This window comes from Citrus clementina, unplaced genomic scaffold, assembly GCF_000493195.1.
Source record: "Citrus clementina cultivar Clemenules unplaced genomic scaffold, Citrus_clementina_v1.0 scaffold_5, whole genome shotgun sequence".
Classification (NCBI taxonomy): domain Eukaryota; kingdom Viridiplantae; phylum Streptophyta; class Magnoliopsida; order Sapindales; family Rutaceae; genus Citrus; species Citrus x clementina.
Window position 1 is genome coordinate 185,589 of NW_006262201.1, and position 26,407 is coordinate 211,995.

Genomic DNA, 26,407 nt, shown 5'->3' on the forward strand with positions numbered 1-26,407 from the left:
AAATCACAAGAAATATAGAAGATCAAAAGTAATGGAATCATGAAAAATCTAACCCAAAGGAGGCATGTAAAACCTCGATAACAAAACAAATCTAATTATACCAGAATGTTTAGTTTATATTAGATGACATTGGGTGTGGTAAAATGCTAAATAGACTTCTGACATAAATATGTGAAAAGCCCAGACATGAATGTCACAATGAAGCAAGAACAAAAATAACCTTTGTCCCACTTTTGCCTTAGTTGATCATGTGCCACGCTGTCAGGATATCTTCCACCTCTTAACTTCCCAAATCTCTTTTCTTAGAAGTGCCACAGTTCTGACCTAATATGCTACTCTAGTTGGTTGATCATAGCTACTCTGTCAGAATATCTTCGTCCTCTTAACCTTACGAATATTTTTAATTCCCATATTACTGGCTGTTATAAGCTTGTAATCAGAGTAGGGCATTTCGCTTAGCTTCCCAAATCTCTTTTCATAGAAGTGCCACAGTTCTGACCTAACAATGAAAAAGATCAAGTGAGGGAACTACATAACTGGGAAAGTCAGAGGATCATAAGGATAAACAAAAGAATGTCTGAGTTCCATTAGTTTTTACCAGTATGCCAAGAACTGAAAAGGTGAATATTTTCCGTAGATTGATTCGGCAATTATTTGCACTGTTTTACTAGTGCAATTTCTAGCATGGACCTGCATCAATGTAGTTATCAATAGTATCCAAAACTCTTCCAACAAATGAGGATGCTTAAGGAAGGGTAAAAATAATTCACCTGTTTCAAATGCCTAATAGTTTCAGAATCAGTTGGAATCACATGGTAAAATCCTATGCATACAAGTACATTGTTCCGTGTAAATGGTCCAAATCCATTAATCTGACTTAGCTGCTCTGCCAGCTTATTGTAGGTTGTTAAGCTAGCTTCATTGCACGTATCTTCTAGTTCTCTTAACTGAATTTGGCCATCAACAATACCCTGGGCAAGTTTTAAGATGCGACCTGCTCTGTAGCCAAGGTTGCAACGTTTTGCCAGAAAACTCTCGTCAAGGTTTGCTAGTTCTCTTGGGCTAGGGAAGTTACCAATCCTATCACAGGCGGATGGAGGATCAGTTGTAGACAGCTCATTCAATCCATGCAAATCACTTTCAATGTCGTTTCGAGGGAAGCTTGGTTGCACATTCTCTTCCAGAGCTCCAGTGCAATCCAGCTTCAAATTCATATCATCTTCTGAGCTTGCTTTGCTCTCCGCAATCCTGCTTGTCAACTTGGAGGCAACTTTCGAAACTTTCTGCCTTCGCTTTGATTCTTTTCCTGCCGGTGTTTGAGGAATAAAATCTTCACTGATACTGGGTGAACAATGTTGAAGTTCCCACTGAAGCTCACAAAGGGCTCTAGCCATGTTCAAAGTTCTCGGCCACCTATTAAAATTACACGGGTCGCTGGCTTCAAGTTAGAAATCAAACTTCAATAATTTGCAAATTTGGATTCAATTTAAAAACCTCATAGTATGAAACAATTTTTGTGAAATGAGGTTCAAATTGAAATGTTAGGGTAATGATAATTGATAACTGTTATGCTTTTGCTTAGTTGCAAAAGCAGAGCAGCTAAAGCGTTTTGTGGGTAAGTAATATGTAGCAAATACCCACTCACTTAATCCATTCAACAACAAGCATGGATTAAAAGTCCTAGAGCATAAAAAGGGAAAAAAAATGTGGGTAACATTTTGGTTATACAGCAACAAAATTTGACAGCGAGCTCTATGAAGATGTAACAAAATGGGGCTAGCAATTGCAAAATACGCAAGAAACAAAAAAACACGACTAAACCAACCAAAGAAGGCACATTATATCAAACAGGTGATGGGCAAAACGAAAACGCTAAAAGGAGAAGAAAATAAAGGAAAGGATAAGAGAACAGACTGGCAATTGCAGAGCAGCATGCACTTGACCATATCTTCAAACAAAGTAGGCGACCGAAACACTCTCCCACTAAAATCCGTCATATACTGAGACTCTTCCCCTTCCTCCTGGGCCACTTGACGTACAATCCTTTTGAAGTCTCTCACATTCCTCTCGTCAGCCTCCGACAAGCGCAGCATTCTCTTGACTTGAGCAAGCAACGCGTCCTGCTGTTCTTGAGAAAGTGACGGCGCGGACCCAGAAGCAGAATTGCGAACTTCGATGCGGAGAGAGTGAGGGTCTTGCTGGGGTTGACAGATGGTGACGTCGACTGAGACTGAGGGAATATCGGTGTTGTCGAGAGAATTAGAGAGATGGAGAGGCCGAGAAAGGGATCGAGAAAGAGGGTCCCAGCGATTCGGAGACATCATGAACAGGCCGTGGCTGCACACCGCGGCCTCCAGATTGAATGTTTCAGCAAGTGGAAGCTTCAGCACACTCTCCTCCATTCCCATTCTCGTTTCTCGATGAATGAGCAGCTAACTATTTATTAGAAATGTTTCGATAATATTTTTATACCCCTCACAAAAACTATATGATATAATAATATTTTTATACTCATAATAAAATGCGCCAATTTTCACCGGATAACGACCGGCTAAATAAATCATTGGGAATTTGGCGTATATACTAATACTATGATCGGCGAAGTTTTGTAACTTTATTTTTGCATTTGTAAAGTCACGAGCGTGAAGGATTGGTCCTAAAAATGATCACACAAAAGTGTTGTAAGACTGTTAGCACGAACAACAATATCACGCTGCGTTGAAATTCTAAATTAATCACTTACAAATCACACTGGTATAAGTTATAACATTCGCTCAAATCATGAAAGTCAATTCCTTCGATCATCCATTTCATAAGCATATATACAGATGTAAAAAGTCTTACCATGGAAGAAAAGTGTGGTAGAAATTAGCTAGCCCGAACTTTCGCGGTTTCACAAGCTGCAGAAAATCTGAATTTTCTTTTTCTAAATATAATTTAGACATTTACATATAAATAAAAAAATAAATTTATGTAACTTTTATTTGAATGAGAAAATATCGTAATAAAAAATAAATATTATTTCTAAAAATATCTCTATTAAATATATACATTTTTAAACTTCAAAATTAATTCCTTTATTCTTTTTGATTTATAAGGATACAAATGTTAAATATTATGTTTAAAATTTTTATTTATAAAAATAAATAAGATACTACTTATATTTATATATTAAAAAAATAAACGTGTTATTTAAATATTTATATTCAAATTCAAACTTAAATAAATAAATAAATGTTACCTCAGTTTAAATCATTGAAAAATAAATTGCATCTTGTCACATAAAAAGGAAATTACTAAAGAAGATAGCAGTTAAGACAGTCGTAGACGCAATATACTTCCAAATTAAACGTATCTTATTATTGAACTTGAAACTTTGAAAGACACTTGTTCGTATGATTTTGCTGTAGAATTACTCTTAAGGAAAATTGACACTTTCATCTCTCATACAAATTGTTAATGCCAATTGGGTTATTTATAAAATTTTAATGGTCATGGTGCTAAATTATTAACAAAAAGAGCAAACGATTAGATTACAAATGTGACAATTATAACACAAAAATTGACTAAATTTAATTTGTACAAGTATAGTGAAACCTCTCTATAATAGTATTTTATATAGGAATAACTTCAATATAGTCGTGAAAAATTATGACCTCAATTTGGGTTATAAATTGTAATAAGTTATGATTTTCTCATATCTCGTCTTAAGAAACTTGTCTTCACATAATATATTATAGTAATTTAGACATTGATAAAATTCAATGTATAGACATTGATAAAAGAACTAGATATAATTTTAAAAAATTAATGCATGTATCTATGTAGTGTCGGGAATATGCAAAATCATTTTAAAAGTATAAATATTTGTATTCTCTTTATTATTTTTCTCGCAATATAAATTTTATAAATATTATATAAAGATTTGGTTAGTGGTAACAACTCTAAATAATAAATCATTATCCGAAATAACTTTTAAAAAATATTTATATCTTAAACATTTAGTATAATATAACATATATTTTTCCACAACATATAAGTAATTTTTACTAAGGGAAAACAAGTTTCGTTAGAGCAAATCTAGAAAAGTTATAACTTATTATAATTTAGAATTTATTCTTAATTATAACTAGCCCAAATTAGGATTAGAATTTTTTCACTACAAGGATTTTTAATTATAAAATATCACTATAGAGAGGTTCTACTATAATACTAGTGGTGAAGTTATAATATTTTGATATACGTTTCTTTCAGTTACAGTATTTTTATAATAAGTTAAAGTAGTAATAACATTTTACCTCCCTAATGATTTTAATTTATTCAATAAATATATAATTTGGTCATTTTTTTAAATAAGTCACTAACTCAAATTGAAAAAAAAATTAAATCAGGGACATAGTTAAAATAAAAATAAAAATTCTATTATTATAAAAACAAAAATAAAATATAAGGGACTATGAGAGAATTTTCCTTGGGCTAGACTCGGCATAGGCTCCGCCTCTCTCTATGTGTGTATAAAATAATTATTTAGTTAAGAAATAAATTAAAGACAATAAAAATACACAATTTGATGTGAATATACTATTAAACCATGTGACTTAATAGAGTTAATTTTTAATTTCTAAGGATATATGTAAGTATATATCCTTAATTTCATCATTTTATTATTGAATGCATGACGAGTGGAAAGCATATTTTTAATTTTATTCTAACAATTGAGATTTACATGAAATTAGAATAAAGTACTTTTTTTAGAGAGAGATTGGCTTTATAGAAAGTAAGGAATTGATACTAGGAGTTATAAAAGAAAAAAAATTAAAATTAAAAAAATTAATTGAGGTTATTATTGAGATTTTATAAGATTTATAGAATAATTCTTTATATATTTACTAGTTATTTTTAGTTAACTGAATTATTTTATTGAACAAGAAAATAATTGAAAAAGTAGGGAACAAAAATAAAAAAAGCTAAATTCAATCCTTAAATTTGATTTCATAATTAAAAAAGTTAAATTTTATTAAAATTTTTGTAGTATTTTTGATAATATAATAAATTAAAAATATCTTATTGTTAATTTTTTTTTATGTCTTTCTACGTTAAATTGAATTTCAACAACAAAATAATCAATTTACTGTAATCTTATTAATTTTCTAATAAATGCTAACGATTTCGTAGGTGAAATATACATATTCTGAAATTAAGATATATAAATGGGATTCAGTTATGGTGCAATTATGGTACCATATCACAATTGTTTTCAACCATTATATATAATCATTAAATTTAAAAGTAAGAGATCTAATGACTGAAAGTAACAGTGGTATGGTACCATAGTCGCATCATAGATAAGTCCGTGTAAATAATATAACTTATGGGATTCAGTTATGATGCAACTCTAATACCATACCATATTTTTTATCTTTATCTCATATAATGATTGGATTTAAAAACAAGTGATCCAATGCACAAGAGACGACCACGTTTTTCGTAAAAGAAACCGGGGAAACCGGTTAAGAAAAGGTTTGGTAATTAACGAACAACAATCTAAATTCAGAATCCCAATTATCCTTACGGTCTCAACGGCTTCCAAAGCTTGATCACTAATCAAACTACACCTACCTAAATCCAAATTTGTCAAAGCTTGAGCTGATTTATTAACAAACGAAATAAACCCAACATTGCCAATACTGTTTCTCCTTCTCAATGAAACTGTACAGAACTTTGAACACCCATTTGCTGTAGCACAAATACCATCATCAGCAACATCATCAGAATCTTGACGGTTTTCGTTTGAGATTAACATTAAAAATCTGCATTTTAGGTCATGTTTTGGCCACAAATTATAAGATGCATAGAATAATTCTTTATATATTTGCTACTTATTTTTAGTTAATTGAATTATTTTATTGAACAAGAAAATAATTAAAGATTAGGGAATAAAAATAAAGAAAGCTAAATTCAATCCTTAAATTTGATTTCATAATTAAAAATTAAAAATTATTAAATTTTTATAGTATTTTTAATAACATGATAAATTTAAAATATATAACTGATAATTTTCTTATGTTTTTCTATATTAAATTGAATTTTAACGATAAAATAATAAATTTATTATAATTTTATTAATTTTGTAACAGATGATAACCATTTGGTGGGTGAATGATTAATTCCTTAAGATGTGGGTCCGCCTATGTTGCAACAGTTGTAGCATACCCCTGTTTTTGTTTTTTATGATTTAATTAGTGTCAAATTTACTTGAGCACCTTACACTATTTTCATTTATAATTTGTTCATGAGTTTTAAAAAGATAAAATTATCCTTCTTGACGAAGGTGGAAGAAAATGGAGTTAACCAGTACAGCCAGCAACAAAAGCACGCTATTGTTAAGTCTCATCTCCATCAACCTTCGTGACCCACCACCATGTTTGAAATCGCTTAAAAACCGCAAGCAACACAAACAATATCTCCCCCTCAAAACCACTTGTCGGCTATGGGAAGCGTCTTACAATGCGCTGAGCCACCACCTCCAACGCCGTTATTGTCACAAGTGAATAATCAGAGTTCTAATGTTGAGTGTCATGTCCAGCGAATAACGATTTTGTTGTCTCTATTAGTAAATGATTAAGATCCAAAAACTTTTGCTAGAGACCAATTATTTGTCCACTAAACAACAACAAGAAGAACAGCCCCACCATAATGAAAAAGAGAGCAGCAACAACCAAAACTTGCAAATGATTTGGATTTGTCAAGATTAATGGAAACGAACGGCCACCCATCATCACTCATACAGATTGTTGGACTTTGAAATTGAGATTGGAAGAGAATCTTGAATTATCGCTAGTTAAAATTGGAGTTGTTGAGCTCATGACAAAAGTTTTAGCTTGAAGGCTAAATAAGTTTGGGATCAGGATTTGGAATACTGGATCTGAAACTAAGGGATTTGATGACATAGTAACGAAGAAGATCCCCATCAAAACAATTTACAATTCCTTTTGACAGAAGCAGTCGATTTGAGTTTAGAATTGAAGTGATTGCCATGAAATTTTTAGAACATTTAGGGGAATTAATGTCATTTCATTAATATTCCTTAAGTTTAAAATATGTGAAGATGAAGATGGAGATGGAGATAAAGATCATGATGATGGAAGAAGATGAATGTGAGAAGTGATGATGATGGAGATGAAGGCGAGAGGAAAGAGATAAAAAATCTTAAATTTTATTTTTAATTTATAAATTTAAGGGTATTATTGTCTTTTTGTTGATATTAGTGTCTTACGTGGATTAATATGTCTTGGATGTAATCCAAATAAATATTTTAATATTTATAAAAATAATAAATATGAAGAGTGTGAGGTGTTAATTAGAATTTTAATGATGTATGTAAGTAGAAAGTATCATATTATTTCTTAGTATTTTATGAATAAAAATGAATATAAAGAGCTCAATGAAATTTAGTATTTGTTAAATTACAAAAGACAAAAACTGGAGTATGTTACAACCGTTGCAACATAGGCGGATCCGAAAGACGTATAAATGATGTAATTTAAAAGTGTTATTATGATTTTTTTTTTATAATAAAATAATTTAAAATTAATGGCCGGTAAGTTTCCGCATTCTAAATTTAAAAAAGGGATCAGGTGTCCGATTGTGGGGCCTCTGGTTACCGTATCACTTTTATTGAAAAATGAGGCTTATGGGAATAAAGTATAGAATAAAGATGAACAACCACTCGACACAGTCCGAGTGGTCAGGATTTGGAGGTTAGCCGTTTGGATTTTCATAAAAGTATTGTGAGATTTTTTTTTTAATTAATTGAGTGAATGTGATTTTTTTTTTTTTATGAGTGAGGAGTAGATATTTTTTAAATATTTATAAGGGTTAAAATTTGAGTAAAATTTTATTAATATTGATGTAAGTTGATCTCAATAATAATCTGATTTATAAATATCAATTATAATTTCATATAATATAAATTATAAACTAAACAATAATCTCATTTAATAAAAAAAAATAATAACACTTTTATTGAAAATGAGGCTTATCAAGTTGAAGACGCGTCTAGATTAAAGAAGAGTAAAGTGGAAGACACGTCGCATTTTAGATGTAATAGGCTTGAAGCCTTGAACCCTTTTCCTCGTCAACAACACATAGTACGCTTTTTCATTTTGCTCGACTCTCCACGCTTACTGTTCAATTTTCTGATTTTGCTTTCCAAAACTCAAAGTTCTGTTTCTTTCTTTGCGCCAAAAAGAAAAAAAATGTCAATCATCGGAGAGGCAATCCTTACGGCGTCCGTTGATTTGCTGGTCTATAAGTTAGCTTCAGTGGGAATTCGGTTGTTTCCACGCCAAGATCAAATCCGGGCCGATCTAATGAAGTGGAAGACGATGCTTTTGAAGATCAAGGCGGTGCTTGCTGATGCTGAGGAGAAGAAGAGGACTGATGAGATTGTGAAGTTGTGGCTTGGCGAACTTCAGAACTTGGCTTTGATGTTGAAGACTTGTTGGATGAGTTTCAAACTGAGGCTTTCCGGAGGATGTTGCTGCTTGGAAATGGAGATCCAGCTGCGGCTCATGATCAACCCAGTAGCAGTCGTACAAGAACAAGTAAGTTTCGGAAGCTGGTAGGCTTGATTGTTAGCTGCAGCAAGTTCTGGGAATTTCGTTTCCACTTTAGAGGGTGGAGTCCTCCAGAAATAGAAGGGTAAAGAGTAGAGACTAGAGAAATTAGAGAAATAGAGGATTTGTATTTTTGGATTCAGGGAACTCTCTTTTTTTCTTGTTCATTCATTTCCTTAAATACTCCTCCAAGAGAGCTACAGACAAAACATATTCACAGCACAAACTTTACAGCACAATATTTTCTTCAACAAACTTGACAGCACAATATTCTTTCTAACAAACTTGACAGCACAGCAAAGCATAATTGCAATAATAGTAAATAACAAATTCAGCATAATATCTTGAAGAGTATCTAAGTGCTGTAATCGGTTGCACCATCATTCCCGCACAAAATCTTGAAGCTTGAAGGGAATTTTAGGCTGTCTCTTAGGCCTAGCTTGAGCAATCGGCTGTGCAGTGGTTGTATCATTACCACCCTCATGGAAATGAGCCTTGTCCTCAAGGCTAATATGAGGAAAAGTGGCGTGGAAAGGTTCCCAATTCTCCCATGTAGCTTCATCAGGTGTCGTGTTAGACCACTGCACTAAGACTTGCTTGACCCTTTGCTTATTTGTCTTGATAGTTCGCTGGTCCAAAATGTATAGAGGTATGGAATAAGGTTCTGCAGTTGGTGGTGGGTGGGCGGGAATAACTTCAGCAGGGTTTGGACATAACTTGAGGATTGAAATGTGGAACACGGGATGGATACGAGATTCAGGTGGTAACAATAAGCGATATGCAACCTTTCCAACTCTTGCCGCTATTTGGTAAGGACCATAATACTTCTTGGCAAGCTTGTTACTTAGACGGTGAGCAAGAGAAGACTGTCGATAACGTGGAAGCTTAACATAAACCCAGTTACCAACCTCAAACTCCTTATCGCGACGATGACGATTTGCTTGGATGCGCATTCTTTCCTGTGCTCTCTGAAGGTTCAGCTTGACAGTAGCCAATAGAGCTTCTCTATCCAATAATGCAGAGTTTAAAGAATCAATAGGGGTGTCTTCGCCGGAATATCCTACAAGAGGTGGTGGGGGCCTGCCATAGACAACTTGGAATGGTGAAAATCCTGTCGAGCTGTGTGTACTGGTATTGTACCAATATTCGGCCCATGGTAAAGCTGCAGACCATCTATTTGGATAGTCTCCAGTAAATGCTCGCAAGTATGTCTCGAGACAACGGTTGACCACTTCGGTTTGCCCATCAGTTTGCGGGTGATAAGCAGTGCTAGGCCGTAACTCCGTTCCCTGCAATTTAAATAGTTCTCGCCAAAATTCACTAATGAACAGAGGATCACGATCAGTAACAATGGATCTAGGGAATCCATGAAGTCGAACGTACTCACGAACAAAATATTCAGCCAATTTCGGTGCAGTAACTCCCTCCGGCAAGGCACAAAAATGACTATACTTGGACAGTCTATCAACAATGACCCAAATAATTGTCTTACCGTTTGATTGTGGTAAAGAAGTAATGAAATCCATTGAAATGTCTTCCCAGACTCTGGATGGTATGGGCAGCGGTTGTAAAAGCCCCTTGGAACAAAAGTTTTCTGGTTTGGTTTGCTGACAAATTGAACATTCACGAACATGTTGCTGTACCTCTCGGCGCATTTGCGGCCAATAAAAATTTGCTGATAATCGAGCATAAGTCTTTTGTTCCCCAGAATGCCCGCCAATCACCGAGCCATGGAATAGGTTTAGAAGGCGTTTTCTGAGCTTCATACTGTTAGGAACAAAAATTCTACCCTGATGGTAAAGTAAGTCTTGTTGAATAGAAAAATTATTATCTGTGCAAACCCCTTTCTCAATTGACTGCAGAAGTTGTTGGGCCGTGTCGTCCAAAGCAAGGGCATCTCGAATTTCAGTTAGGAAAGTGCTAGTAGTGACTGAAATTGACATCAGATTACCTTGTGCTTCACTTGTCCATCGTGAAAGAGAATCGGGTCCACTATTTTCCACCCCGGCCTTATGCTCAATTGTAAATTCAAACCCTAACAGCTTTGTCAACCAAGTTTGCTGCTCTGGTGTCTGTATCGTTTGTGTAAGGAGTTGCTTAAGGCTTTTATGATCAGTGAATATGGTGAAAGGTCGGCCCAAGAGATATGGTCGCCATCGTCGAACTGCTGCTGTGATTGCATACATCTCACGACTATACGCAGATGCAGATTGAAGTCTTGGTGGCAACTTCTTACTGAAATAAGCTATTGGATGTCGATTTTGGGAGAGAATCGCACCCACAGCGAGGCCAGAGGCATCCGTTTCCACTGCAAAGACTTTGGAAAAATCTGGTAAGGCTAAGATAGGAACTTCAGTCAGAGCACGTTTGAGACGCTCAAAAGCTAAGTCAGCTGCTTCACCCCAGTCAAATCCGTCCTTCTTAAGCAAATCAGTTAATGGGCTTGTAATTTGGGCATACCCCTTTACAAAACGTCGGTAATATCCTGTGAGTCCCAGGAAACCCCTCACAGCAGCAATTGTTTTTGGTTTAGGCCAATTTAAGACAGCTTGAATTTTGGTGGGATCAACACTCACTCCTTGGGCTGAAACAAAATGGCCGAGATACTCTAGTTTAGCTTGGCCGAAACTGCACTTGGATAACTTAGCGTACAATTGGTTTTGATGGAGCAGCTGGAGAACAATTTTGAGATGGTAAAGGTGTTCCTCATGGGATCGGCTGTAAACAAGAATGTCGTCAAAAAAAACTAGAATAAACTTACGAAGATAAGGTTTGAAAATAGAGTTCATTGTGGCTTGAAATGTGGAGGGGGCATTGGACAGCCCAAAGGGCATTACGAGAAACTCGTAATGACCTTCATGTGTTCGAAATGCAGTTTTTGGAATGTCGGGTGGGTGGATTCGAATTTGGAAATACCCACTCCGTAAATCAATCTTTGAAAAGATGATGGCCCCATGTAATTCATCTAGTAATTCATCCACTGTAGGTATTGGAAATCGATCCTTGACAGTGATGGCATTTAGAGCTCTATAATCGACACAAAATCGCCATGTCCCATCTTTTTTGCGAACCAAGAGGACGGGTGAGGAGAATGGGCTGGTGGAAGGTTGTATAATTTGATCTTGAAGCATTTCTTGAACTTGCCTCTCGATTTCATTTTTTTGGTAATGTGGGTAGCGGTATGGTTTAACATTCACAGGAGTAGATTGTGGGAGAAGAGTGATTTTGTGGTTGAGGGGTCTATTAGGTGGAAGGCCTTTTGGGATGCTAAAAACAGCTGGATATTGGCTTAGTAGTGTTAGGAAATCTTGGTGAAGAGTAGAATCCATGGATTGGTGAATATTTTGGGTCGAAGGTGGACTGCCTGGTTCGAGTTCTAAACGGAAGTACTGAGCTATTGAGGTAGTCTGTTGTAGTCTTTTTAGTTGGTGGAAGGATATAGGAATGGGGTGGGGCCGAATGTTTTGAGCTCCTTCAAGTTTAATAGGCTGCCCTTTATATGTAAATTCCATAGTTAGGGCTTTGTGATCAGTGATAATTTTCCCCAACTTCTCCAGCCATTGTACTCCTAAAACAGCATCAGCTCCACAAAAATCTAGTATATGAAAGTCAGCTTTAAATTCAACACCCTGCATCTCGAATTTAACTTTCGAACAGTGACCCTCGCTACGAATCCGTTCCCCATTGCCGACAGCTACCAAAAACGTCATTGTCTTCTCGATAGCCAAATGAAGGAAGTGAGCCAACCGCGGGTGGAGGTAATTATGTGTACTCCCAGTGTCAATTAATACTGATAAAGGTTGATTGTTAATTTTAGCACTGAGTCTGAAGGTTTGGGGACCAGTTGTTCCAATCAAAGCATGAAAAGAAATTTCGGGGCTTGGATTTGCTGTTTCTTCGGTAGACACCGTATCCTCCACCAATATTTCTTCTTCTTGAAAACTTTCTGATGGTTCCTCTGTCAACAATAACAGAAAAGGGCGAGTGCGACAACGATGACCGGGCTTGAATCGTTCGTCGCAATTGAAGCACAAGCCTTGGGCACGACGGGTTTGCATTTCGGCAGTCGTGAGACGACGAATAGGAAGGGCTGTCTTTGGTGGGTTTGATGGGTTTGGTGGTGGGAGGGGTAAAAGTGGGGGCCGTGGGTCTGGCCGTATATTTGTTTCGTTGCGTGTAGGTATGGGTATTGGTGTATTGGATGATTTCCATGAAATGGGTTTTTGGTTATAGGACAGCAATTTATCTTCAATCAATTTGGCTAAAGCAATTGCATCAGGAAGGTTAGAAGGTTTGTGAATAGCTAACTCATTCTGAATGGTTGGTTTTAAACCTGAGATGAAGCAATCTAAAATGGCATCTGGGTGAAGGTTGGTGACTCTGTTGCAGATGTTTTCAAAGGCTGATTGGTAAGCCTCTACAGAGCTTGTTTGGGTAAGTTTGAATAAAGTGGCTCTGTGATTAATATAGGAGGAAGGGCCAAACCTGCTTTCAATAGCTCGGGTGAGAGCTGCCCAAGAAGATAATTGTTGATTCTTGTGCATCCATTGGAACCAAGAGAGTGCTTGGCCAGTCATATAGAAATTGGCGATGTCAATCCGCTGCTCCTCTGGGGTTTCATAGAAAGAAAAGTATTTTTCAGCTTGAAATATCCAATCTAAGGGGTTAGATCCATCAAATGTTGATAGATCACATCGTATAGATCTTGTGCTTTGTGTGGGTTGTAGTTGAGCTTGTATAGGTGGTGTGTTTTGTGGCGTAGGTGGTGCAGAGGCTGGTGGGTTTGTGGAGGACCCAATCTGAGAGGGTGCCATCATGGTAACTCTGGCAGCAAGCTCTGCTATAGAGTTTTGTAGTGCTTGCTGTGCACCTTGTAGGTTTTGTTGTGAACTTTGGTTAATCTGCTGCTGTTGTATTATGATTTGGCGTAGGTCTTCAAGGGATTTTTGGGTCGATTCTTTGAGTTGTGTAACCTGTTCTTCAAGGGCTCGATATCGTGTTTGCATACCCTCGTTTGCCATCTCTCAACGAAAGCACCAAATGGTAGGCTTGATTGTTAGCTGCAGCAAGTTCTGGGAATTTCGTTTCCACTTTAGAGGGTGGAGTCCTCCAGAAATAGAAGGGTAAAGAGTAGAGACTAGAGAAATTAGAGAAATAGAGGATTTGTATTTTTGGATTCAGGGAACTCCCTTTTTTTCTTGTTCATTCATTTCCTTAAATACTCCTCCAAGAGAGCTACAGACAAAACATATTCACAGCACAAACTTTACAGCACAATATTTTCTTCAACAAACTTGACAGCACAATATTCTTTCTAACAAACTTGACAGCACAGCAAAGCATAATTGCAATAATAGTAAATAACAAATTCAGCATAATATCTTGAAGAGTATCTAAGTGCTGTAATCGGTTGCACCATCATTCCCGCACAAAATCTTGAAGCTTGAAGGGAATTTTAGGCTGTCTCTTAGGCCTAGCTTGAGCAATCGGCTGTGCAGTGGTTGTATCAGAAGCTCATTCCTACTTGCTGCACCACTTTTACACCACAATCGATTCAGTTCGATTACGCCATGATGTCCAAAATCAAAGAAATCAACGACCGATTTCAAGATATTGTAACACAGAAAAACTTGCTAGATTTGAAAGAAAGTTCAGCTGGAGGGTCCAAAAAAGACAGGCAAAGACTACCCACAACCTCTTTGGTGAATGAAGCCAAGGTCTATGGCAGGGAAACAGAAAAGAAGGAAATTGTTGAATTGTTGTTGAAGGATGATTCAAGAAATGATGGTGGATTCTCTGTTATTCCTATTATAGGTATGGGCGGGCTGGGCAAAACCACTCTTGCTCAGCTTGTCTATAATGAAGATCGAGTGCAGGGTCATTTTGATCTCAAGGCATGGACTTGCGTCTCTGATGATTTTGATGTTTTCAGGCTTACAAAATCAATCCTAATTTCCATTGCTGCTGACGAGAATGTGGATAATCAGGACTAAAATTTGCTTCAAGAGAAATTGAAGAAACACCTGTTTGGAAAGAAGTTTTTGCTAGTTTTAGACGACGTTTGGAATGAGGATTACAATGATTGGGTTGACCTCAGCCTTCCATTTGAAGCTGGCGCACAGGGAAGTAAGATTGTTGTCACTACTTGCAATCAAGAGGTTGCAAAAATCATGAGGCCCGGATCAAGCTTATGAATTGAAAAACTTGTCAACTGAGGATTGTCTGTCCGTGTTTGCTCAGCACTCTTTGGGGACGAGAGATTTCAGTTCACATAAGTCATTGGAGGACATTGGCAAGAAGATAGTGATCAAATGCAAGCTTGCCCTTGGCAGCAAAAACACTGGGAGGACTTTTACGTGGAAAACATGACAGACGTGAGTGGGAAGATGTGCTCAGTAGCAAGATATGGGAATTACCACAAGAGAGATGTCGCATTATACCAGCCCTTGCAGTGAGCTATTATTATCTTCCTCCAACTTTGAAACCATGCTTTGCATACTGCTCATTGTTTCCAAAGGATTACGAATTTGAAGAGGAGGAGATAATTTTATTATGGTGTGCTTCGGGTTTCTTGGATCACGGAGAGAGTGGGAATCCTAGTGAAGATCTAGGTAGACAGTTCTTTCAAGAGCTACGTGCAAGATCTTTTTTCCAGCAATCAAGCAACAATAAATCACGATTAGTGATGCACGACCTCGTCAATGACCTTGCTCAATGGGCTGCTGGGGAAATGTACTTCAGAATGGAGTATATCTCAGAGGTTAACAAGCAACAAAGTTTTTCAAGAAATCTTCATCATCTATCGTACATTCGTGGAGATTACGATGGTGTTAAAAGGTTTGAGGACTTGTACGATATCCAACATTTGCGAACTCTTTTACCAGTAACGTTGTTAAATAGTTTGCATGGATACTTGGCTCCTAGCATTCTTACTGAGTTGTTCAAACTCCAACGATTGAGGGTCTTCTCTCTGCGTGGATATCGCATCGATGAGCTACCGGATTCAATTGGTGATTTGAGGTATTTTAGGTACCTTAACCTGTCTGGAACTGAGATTAGAACTCTGCCTGAATCTGTCAACAAGCTTTACAATTTGCACAGTCTTTTGTTGGAAGATTGTGATCGGCTGAAGAAGTTGTGTGCAGACATGGGAAACCTCGCCAAATTGCATCATCTTAAGAATTCAAATACGAAGTCGTTGGAGGAAATGCCAGTAGGAATTGGTAGGTTGACTAGTCTTCAGACGTTGTGTAATTTTGTTGTGGGACAAGGCAGTGGTTCCGGGTTACGAGAGCTAAAGTTGTTGACGCACCTTCATGGGACACTTAAAATTTCAAAATTGGAGAATGTAAAATGCGTTGGTGATGCCATGGAGGCTCAAATGGATGGAAAGAAGAATCTGAAAGAATTATCGCTTAATTGGACTTGCAGTACCGATGGTTCATCTTCAAGGGAGGTAGAAACTGAAATGGGCGTGCTTGACATGCTAAAACCTCATACAAATCTGGAGCAATTTTGTATCAAAGGCTATGGAGGTATGAAATTTCCAACTTGGTTGGGAGATTCCTCGTTCTCAAATTTAGTGACCTTAAAATTTGAAAATTGTGGCATATGTACGGCCCTTCCGTCAGTCGGGCAACTACCCTCTTTAAAGCATCTTGCAGTAAGTGGAATGAGCAGAGTAAAGAGGTTGGGTTCAGAGTTCTATGGGAATGATTCTCCAATTCCTTTTCCATGCTTGGAGACTCTTCTTTTTGAAAACATGCAAGAATGGGAAGACTGGATTCCTCATGGATTCAGTCAGGGAGTTGAAGGGTTTCCTAAATTGAGAGAGCTTCAAATTTTAAGCTGTTCTAAGCTGCAAGGAACATTTCCAGAGCACCTTCCTGCATTGGAGAAGCTTGTTATTAAAGGATGTGAAGAATTGTCAGTTTTAGTTTCGAGTCTTCCAGCTCTTTGCAAATTACAGATTGGTGGATGTAAAAAGGTTGTGTGGAGAAGTGCAACTGATCATCTCGGCTCACAGAATTCAGTGGTTTGTAGAGATACATCAAATCAAGTGTTTCTTGCGGGGCCATTAAAGCTGCGACTGCCAAAATTGGAAGAATTAATTTTGTCGACAAAAGAGCAAACATATATATGGAAGAGTCATGACGGATTACTACAAGACATTTGCTCTCTCAAAAGATTGACGATTGACAGCTGTCCCACACTTCAATCCTTGGTGGCGGAGGAAGAGAAAGACCAGCAACAGCAGCTCTGCGAGTTGTCATGCAGACTTGAATACCTAGAATTGAATGAATGCAAAGGCCTTGTGAAGCTGCCACAATCATCGCTCAGCCTTAGTTCCTTGAGAGAGATAGAAATCTGCGGCTGCAGTTCCCTTGTTTCCTTTCCTGAGGTTGCTCTGCCTGCCAAGTTGAGGATAATATCAATTAACAGTTGTGATGCACTGAAATGGTTACCAGAGGCATGGATGTGCGACTTCAATTCATCTCTCGAGATCTTAAGTATTGAGTGTTGCCGTTCGTTGACATATATTGCTGGAGTCCAGCTACCACCAAGCCTTAAGAGGTTGTACATCGAGTTTTGCGATAATATAAGGACTTTGACAGTGGAAGAGGGCGTACAGAGAAGCAGCAGCAGCAGAAGGTGCACCTCATCTCTTCTTGAGGAGTTGGACATTAACAGTTGTCCATCTCTGACATGTATATTTTCGAAAAACGAGTTACCTGCCACGCTTGAGTCCCTTGAAGTTGGCAATCTACCTGAGTCTCTTAAGTCCCTTCGTGTTTGGGATTGTCCAAAGCTGGAGTCTATAGCAGAAAGGTTGGACAACAACACGTCTCTTGAAATAATCAGGATTGCTTATTGTGAAAATCTGAAAATTTTACCTAGTGGTTTACATAATCTCCGCCAGCTTCAAGAGATTGAGATACGGAGATGCGGAAATCTGGTGTCCTTTCCCAAAGGGGGATTGCCTGGTGCGAAACTCACGAGGCTGGAGATATCTGATTGTAACAGACTAGAGGCCTTACCCAAGGGATTGCACAATCTGAAGTCTCTTCAAGAATTAAGAATAGGAGTTGAGCTTCCAAGCCTTGAAGAAGATGGCCTTCCCACCAACCTTCATTCACTGGGGATTCGAGGTAATATGGAGATTTGGAAGTCAACGATTGAGCGGGGACGGGGATTTCACAGATTCTCCTCTCTGCAACATCTCACAATCGAAGGATGCGATGACGACATGGTGTCATTTCCACTAGAGGACAAAAGATTAGGGACCGCGCTTCCTCTTCCTGCCTCTCTAACAACTCTGTGGATTTACAATTTTCCAAATCTGGAACGCCTATCTTCTTCAATTGTTGATCTTCAAAACCTCACTGAATTGCGACTCTTGAATTGTCCCAAGCTCAAATACTTTCCGGAGAAGGGCCTGCCATCCTCACTTTTGCAATTAAGTATCTATCGCTGTCCGTTGATAGCAGAGAAGTGCAGAAAGGATGGAGGACAATATTGGGACTTGTTAACCCATATACCTCATGTTGAGTTCGGTGTCAGTGAGTTTTTATCTTGTAATCAGTTTTCGAATTTTTTATTAAATAATGGACTACGTTTTCCAAATAAAACTGGTAGAAATTAATGAATTAATTTCTTATTGAGTGTAAATGTGTAATTAATTTCTTGTTGAAACTTCATTTTTCTCTGAGTTATATTACTGCTGTCCCTGTACGGTAATATAACATTTCTTTTGATCAGACTTTGCCTTCGGCAAAATTTGTTTTGAAATTTTACCTGTTAGATACATAAATGCTCGAGTGTTCTTCATTAAATAAAATAGATGATTGGACATAATTAATATAAATGAAAATCAAATTATAATGGCTGAATTCGCTGGATTAGCATTATTTCGTCTGTGTATAATCTAACTTGTGAATTGTTGTTTGGTGATTATTTTAAAATATGAAAGATTTCTACATTTTGTGTGTGTGGGATTGTGATGAAATTAAAATTAAACAGTATGTTGGTGTTCTTCTTTTGTTGTATAACAATGATGCTAAAAAATACCAATTGATCAAGTGAATCCCACGACAAAGTTAATAAAATATCAAAAAGCAATCCAAGCAAAGCATTAGCCAGAAAAAAAAAAAAATAGCAAAAACAAAAAGCACACAAGCAAACACATTATATTTCTCTGATTAGCCTCATCCGCAACAGTGATATAATGTTCTTTTAATGGTGTTGTAAGGTAGTTTTCGATTGCTGGATTGTATTACAAAATTATTCATACTCTTTAAATTAATGCACTATAGGCGAGTTCTTGAATTAACTGGTTATGTGCCATTGCTATTAATATTTATAAATATAATTTATCAGTTATTGAATATTTAGATTCATCAAAACTGTTATAATTACAATACATCTTCATATTGACACATCAATATAACAGAAGCGGAATATCTTCATTATTGGAGTTTGATAATTTTTTTTTTCTTAAAATACAGAATATATGCCAAAGAAAACTCTTTTTATATTTTTATTAACAATGAACCAAGCGTATTAATTTCATTTAGTGCTGTAGGGGTAGGATTTATAAAAAGCACTTTAGTGTTGTTAAGACATACAAGCCATGCTCAAAAACCCATTAAAATACAGTAAACAGAACATCCAAAGAGAGAACATTCCACTACAAAGCCAAGTAAAGATGAGAAATAAATAGCACATCAAGCCAAGCAAACACTTGTATTTTAGATCAATTACGTTTGAGCCTTGGTGGCCTTAGTACCTTCACCGTAAGAAGTACCAGACTCTTCATCAATGTTAATAACATTAGGCTGCCTCTTCTTCTCCTCAGCTAGCTTTGGCACCGTGATCCTCAGAACCCCATTTTCCTGATGAGCCTTAACATGTTCCAAGTCAGCACTCATTGGCATCTTAAACTGCCTCCAAAACTTGCCACTTATTCTCTCAGCTCTGTGCCATTTCTCTCTTTGGACTCCCTCCTTATAATAATCATCACTCTTCCTCTCCCCACTCACTCTCAGTACCTTGTTCTCTTCAATCTCAATCTTCACATCATCTTTCTTCATCCCTGGAATGTCGAGTGTGATCACATGAGCTGTTGGTGTCTCCATCCAGTCTGCTGTCGCCAGGGCTAGAGTTTGATGATTGTCAGCTCTTTTTGGGATTTTTAGAGTGGTTTGTTCAAGAACCCCGAAAGGATTCCCTGTCATTAGGAACATCATGTCAAAGAAAGGTGATCATGTGTACGGCATCAGAGCATTTGCTTGTGATGCAATGATCATCAATGTTGCTGCCATAACAAGAAAAGGCATTATCATTGCAAGAATTCTTGATTTCGCCATCTGGGTAGCTAGCTAGCTAGCTTGTTGAGAGTGTTTGTTTTGAAACAAAGTGTTTGTTTTGAAACAAAGTGTTTGTTGACTTTCTGGTGAATGGAGGGAGGTGAAGTAGAGAGATATATAGGTTTAGATTGGATTATATCTCAATATCTGGATAGTTCTTTAGAAGACTTTGCAAAAGAAACTGAGAGAAAATTCTTTTGATTTGGGAATCTGAGTTGGAAGCTCACTAGAATTAGAAATTGGGACTCACATGTTACTTAAAATAGTATTGTATTAATATTGATCCAATTACTTGTTATAAAACACAATTTCGTCATTATTATATATATATCTACAGTGGAATTGTTCAAACGTAACTGTAATTGGAAAAATATTGTGTCCTAAATCACATTAGAGATAACGTTCATTATAATCTCAGAACATCACAATTGTTGCTAACCGGTGAAAACCAGTTCAATTTGATTTTCAATTTATTCAATCGTCATCACGGAATAGAAATAAATCATGACAGATAATAGAACTTTTTTGTACGACGCTTTTAAATTTAGCTATGCAATCCAAAGCTCGTTCAAATTCGCTTTCTTCCAGTGCAATTGTGAAGTGGCAATAGCCAGGAATTCTGGTCCACGAACCACTGTTGATGCATAATCCAGTTGCCTTGACTATGGCTTCCCTGATATTTGAGTCATCAAGCTTGATTTGTTCCATAGCAGTTTTCTCACCACTGCTAGATGAATGCTAGTTGATCTTCACAGTTTTGTTGAGATAGGCAGAGGGCTTCGCCACCATTGAAACACCACCGCAGGATTGAACCACTTCGCACCCGTAATTCTCAAGTGCCTGTCGCAGAAAGATCACCATGGAGAAAATGATAGCACGTATATTTAGAATTGAGTAATATAATTCAAAGATTATGTATTGAATGTAATTGTTTAATTCAAATTTTCTCCTAAAAGGGTAGATAGAAGTACCTCTTTCAATTGCTTTGATATACTTTCCAAGTTATATTTTCTGCAACAGCATTCATCAGCTCTCTTGCTTTTCGCTCTCTCAGACCAAGCAACTTCTTTATAGCGTATCCGACTGTGCTATGAGGCTTGCTTAATCCCGAAAAGCTACTACATGCATCAACCAAATGAGGATGATTTAGAACCAGAAATCCAAATTTGAGCGCTCCAGTCAGCATCTTCAGAGAAAGCCCTCCGACCAGCAACACATTGAAAGACGAATTGGTGGAAGAATACAGCTGTGACGAACAGCCTTCCAAATCCCAGCCACCCCAACCCTCGTAGTTGAATTCCAATCCTGAGAATACCGTATCAATCACAACTCTTGCCCCATATTTTGCACAAACAGTTAATATATTCTCTATCTCTTTGTTGCTGTAAAGCAAGCCAGTTGGATTGATTGTTGGACCAGAAATGTAAACCCATGGCTTCTTCAGAGTCTTGAGTATTGTCACAAGTGTCTTCTCTGTCACCTTAAAGTCCACTTTAGACTCAGTAGAGATATTCACAATGTTCGCTTTCAAAAATTTGGCAGCAGAAGACTATGAATTCTCTGTTTCTAAAGAGTGGCTTGAGTGTTCCCTGAACCTAAGATGGATTATGCTCAGGTTATCTTCAAGGTCTTTTGTGTACTTGGCTTCAACCAGATCAGAATCCCATTGCTGTCGTGAGCAAATCTGACAGCAACAATGTTAAGAATTAAGGTAAATATACTTGGCTATCGAATTAAAGTAAATATACTTAGCTATTTCTTTCATAAATGGTTCCAAGTTCCATTGTGTTGGACCCGACTCCGACTCAGCTTATATCTGTATCCTGATTTGATAAGAAGCAGAATAAGAAATCACTGATTTGATACACATAAACTTCGAAATCTAGAGACCATATATACTTTTACTACTCACCACCTCCAGAAAAACAGAGAAAACTGTAGCAAAATGTTAGTGGAGTATTACCTTTGAATTAATACTTCCAGCGCTGGTCTAGAAAATTGTAAACAGAAACATAAAATTCAAATTGATAGTATTCATAATTTTTAAAGTTGCATAGTCACAGGAGAACCATTTCATAAGTAAAACAATACTTGATTTTTGTCCTATATTAATGCAGAACTGGTTCATGAAGCAATTAACCATTAGCATTTTGTTCCAACGAGGCTTCAAAAGGACTCCAGGGCAGCAAATAAAATGTAAAGCTTCTTCACCAAGGCTAAAGAGAGACAAAAATCTAATATAGAAGGCAAACTACACAAAGCAATCGAATTGACAGACTTATCAGAGAGAATATTTTTATTCTACCGTATCTATCAAGAACTGAACTATTCGAGAAGAAAAGCTCCACTTCATAAAGTGGATACATGTAAACAACAGCAAGAGGCTCATTCAATTCTAAAGAGTAAGAAGTGATTCTAAAGAAACGAAATTTCAAAAAAGAGAAGCTCACAGCTACAGGTGCTCCACCATAAACATGAAAGGATAAGCACTAGAAAGTCATAATAATTTAAGAGAGAAATAATATATTCATGTCCAATTGTACACCACATATGGGTGCAATTATCACCTTCAACTAGGATCATCATGTTAGAATCTGGATTATCGCATTGATCACTCAAAACAACTGATCCCTAAACAAAACTATTGAAATTGAGTGTTGCGTCACTTTCTGTGCTAAATTCTTTGCAATTCAGCCTCTTCACTTAAAATTAACAACCAAGTGAACTTCACCTCTCATCCATATAAAATGATCTCTAGTCATCTCTGTAGTTACAGTTCCAAAAAGGGTAACAGTAAGCAAACTCTAATTTGCAAAGGATTAACTTCATAACAAGGATCATTCTTTCAGGAAATCTACAAAGTAAAACATAAAATTAAAGGATGTGGTCATGTTACACAAGACCATGTCATGGCTTCTGTATAAATAGTAAAACTTCAAATTTTCTCGTAACCTTTTTTTTTTAAAATTAAATAGGATTCTTGTAACGTCTCTCATCCCACCATAACAGCCAGTTTTGCCAACGCACAACCAAAAATTCCAACAATCAACTTAGTCAACCTACTCCGTTGGGTGATAACTAAAACAATAATGATTGATTTTGTATGATTCAATCAGATATTAAAAGTACTAACAGGTAAAATATAGACTTGGTTCACAAATCAGTGTAGGAATTAATGTAGTGATAATTTATGCCGGCCGTGCTCATGAGATTTGATTGTAACTGTTTTTCCTATCATTGGGAATGACAACTACCAAAAGCTGCATCGTGGAGCCACTTAATAAAAAAAGTGGCACCATTTTATTTTTCATTTGGAAGTATAATAGAGAAGAGGGTCACAGTAACTATGATAAAATGAAACAGTGAGCCATAATATTAAGTGTGAGTGTGAGGCGTATAACAAACCTGTGAACAGGAAACTCGGGGAAGAGGTTGGAGACTGATAGATATCAAAAACAAAACTCAAAAACAAAACAATAATTAATAAAAGTACTAACAGGTAAAATAGATACCATCTGTGCATAGATATCTACCAGAAGCAGCAGGAGCATTAATAGGATGTATATTAACCAACAATTAAAATCCCACATGTAAAATTGGATGCATACAACAGCAGAAAAGCTGTCCACAACCGGGTACTTCACTCGAGAAAATGAATATACATAGATGCGGATTGGTCTTGATTTGTCAATTTGAGTCCCAGGACACAAACCAATTTAAGAACCTATAATCTCACTGTACCAACACTTCCCTTTTTGACAAACAGAACTCTATCTTCCATCCATAAATTTAACTGATGAAATTGGTCATATAATCACTTTCTGTGAATTTAGTGAAAGCGCTTTTTCAAGGTTTATCTTAAAAGCACTTGAAATTCTTTGCTTTTCTACCAAAAAAGCCCAGCACTTTTGCGAATTCTAATCACCAACTGTTGTTCCATCAAGAAGACTAGAAAAGCTTTTGCTTAGTTCAACGGAACACCACAAATAAACACAAAACAAGCTTCCGACTACACAAAAGCCACTTTGGTAACACCAAAAGAACTTTTGAAAATACCTTCCACTCAAAGTTCACAAATTAAACCTGCAAAATTTATAGGCAAACAAAATAATCACCCAATTGTTCATCAATATTCCCTTCAACTCAAAAAAACCACAACTGTTAATCATTCAAAAAACCACGCTTATGATGATGATGTATTCCACTAACCGAATAACATTGAAAAATAAAAATAGGAACTTTGATAAGAAAAAATAACCTTAAAAGAGACTTGCAATAATCAAGATCAGTGCACAAAGTCTAACCAAAGACCTTATCTTTCGACCCGGGACTCGGCGCAAAAATAGCTGAAAAGGAGCTGGTGACCACCACGCGCCTCACCCCAACCACTTAGCAGCCTCAAGCCCATTAAGTGTCCCTTGAACCGCCGGAAGAACAAGCTCCTTCTCCTGTTCTCCAGGCCCACAGGATCCTCCAACGTGCGAGGAGTCGCCACGCAGAATACTCCATTGCATCCCTCAACCGTGAACCGCCCATGAAACGACGTCGGAGTCCAATACGTCAGCTACGAACACTCCCATATTGGCATTGCCGGCGCTAGGGAGTATGAACAGCAGAACAGGTGAGATGGGTCGGAACCGGGGAAAATGACGGCACTCGTGGAAGTGCAGTTGTTGTCTAAAATGGCACCATAAGTCATTTTTCCACGACGGATCGGCCGAGAGAAAGAGAGAAAACTATTGCGCCAAGACCATTTTCTTTTCCTTTACGATTGAACGGACCCTCAAGTTATTAAGTCAAAGAGATAAGTTAAAAATAAGAAAATTTAAATTAAAACAATTATAGCTTATTTAGTCATTACACTAATTCATAATTGCAAAATATATTTTTTATTATGAGAATAATAAGAGAAAATTAAATATTATAACTTATATTATAAATGTTTTAAAGATATATTTTTATGAATACAAAATCATAATTTTAGCGTTATATTTACGTACTAATTAACTAAAATTATTTCGTGATAATATATTGAATTATTTATGCTTTAAAAATTAAATTATCATTTATAATCTGATTTAGAGCTAGTTTAGTAAGCTTTTACAATAACTAATATTAGATGTAAGGTAGAAATAATCAATTGTGAAGTAAATCAATTAATAAGGGTGTGTTTACTTCTCAGATTGAAGAATAAGAATTTAGAATCGGAATCATCGATAGTATTTATTTCACCAAATAAGAGCGGAATTGAAATTAGAATCGGAATCGTGCAGGCCACACAAATTTAGGAATCACTCCTATAGATTTCATTCACAAGAGGGGTTGGGAATAGATTCATGTTCCCAGAACTATCCGTTTTACGCCATTGAACTTTCATAATCTCCAAATTAACCTCAATCAAATTCTGTCATTTTGGCATTTTGGTCTATGTAGAATTATGAAAATACCCAAAAATTTTGTATTATTTGCAAATAGGTCCTTTATAATTTTTATTATAATATAATAATAATAAACATTAATTAATATTAATATTATTAAAATTTATCAATTATTATTATTATTATTATTATTATTATAATTATAATATTAACTTTATTATTTAAACTGCTATTAATTATTTTTATTAATATTATCATTATTAAAATCTTCTACTACTACTACTAATAATAATAATAATAATAATAATAATATTTGAAATTATATATTATTATTATTGATAAAAATACCATAAATTTTAAATTTTGTCATATATATTTGATAAATCGTACTATCAAACTGTTATAAAAATATAAATTATTGAAATTGACATAATATTGAATTAAATTTACTTGCATGTTTATAAGTATATGTATGTATAATATTTTTGTATTATGTATATGTAATAATTGATGATTAGAAGAGGTACAGGAGTAAGACGGAGGTGTGTGGAGAAGAAGGTGGTGGAGATGGTACAAATAGCTGGATCTTGGTGGGGGCAGTTTTAAGAGAACTAGAATTGGAGTGAAGGGAAATGTAACGTCATCTTGTGATAGCTTGTTAGCGTCAAGAAGGGCATGTTGGTCGACGTTGAAAAGGAATGCAATCGCAGAAATGCTATCACCCCCAGAAACCATGTAAGTTAAAAGATGGTTGAACCTGAAACTGCTGATCTGAAGTAGGACAAGCACACCATTAAGGAAACTAACAAATCCAAACCCAGAGTAAGATTCCTATAATCCACTGAGTTTTGAGATATCGTGGCCTTGCGAGTGGTGTGTCCTCGGTAGTTGTTGTTGTTAGCCACAGAGAAGTAAGTCTACAGGTGGTTTTGAATCATGTAGGTGGTGTTGTACTGGTAGTAGTCACCGTCATCGTGGCCGGAACAAGAGTAGTTGAATTATATTATGACATGATGCAAATGTAATTTTTAATTAAACTAATAAA

The 26,407-nt window shown here is 36.3% G+C and overlaps 3 protein-coding genes, 1 long non-coding RNA gene and 1 pseudogene across 5 annotated transcripts in view; 3 read left to right on the top strand and 2 right to left on the bottom strand.

Moving 5' to 3' along the window:
- LOC18041775 (glutathione S-transferase zeta class) overlaps positions 1–26,407 on the top strand; it is an 88,740-nt gene that overhangs the window by 8,876 nt on the left and 53,457 nt on the right. The window lies entirely within an intron of this gene.
- LOC18041374 lies at positions 82–2,468 on the bottom strand. Of its 2 annotated transcripts, none has more exons than XM_006431297.2 (4): positions 1,915–2,468; positions 771–1,413; positions 599–690; positions 82–499 (listed from the first exon to the last, which is right to left on the bottom strand). In XM_006431297.2, exons 1-4 carry the CDS (start codon positions 2,406–2,408, stop codon positions 364–366), a joined length of 1,365 nt encoding a protein of 454 aa, XP_006431360.1. In that variant the 5' UTR covers positions 2,409–2,468; the 3' UTR covers positions 82–363. The 2 variants fall into 2 exon arrangements, with proteins under 2 accessions (XP_006431360.1, XP_024038661.1); XM_024182893.1 differs by having other exon boundaries at positions 413–494.
- LOC112098504 lies at positions 14,168–14,987 on the top strand (annotated as a pseudogene).
- LOC112098505 (putative disease resistance protein At3g14460) lies at positions 14,984–18,280 on the top strand. Its single transcript, XM_024185015.1, has 2 exons — positions 14,984–14,996; positions 15,062–18,280. The coding sequence occupies exons 1-2, from the start codon at positions 14,984–14,986 to the stop codon at positions 18,259–18,261; spliced, it is 3,213 nt and encodes a 1,070-aa protein (XP_024040783.1). The 3' UTR covers positions 18,262–18,280.
- Positions 20,371–24,727, bottom strand: LOC112097652. The gene is made up of 3 exons (XR_002905141.1): positions 24,243–24,727; positions 20,956–24,067; positions 20,371–20,824 (listed from the first exon to the last, which is right to left on the bottom strand). It is a non-coding gene; the product is annotated as an uncharacterized LOC112097652 (long non-coding RNA).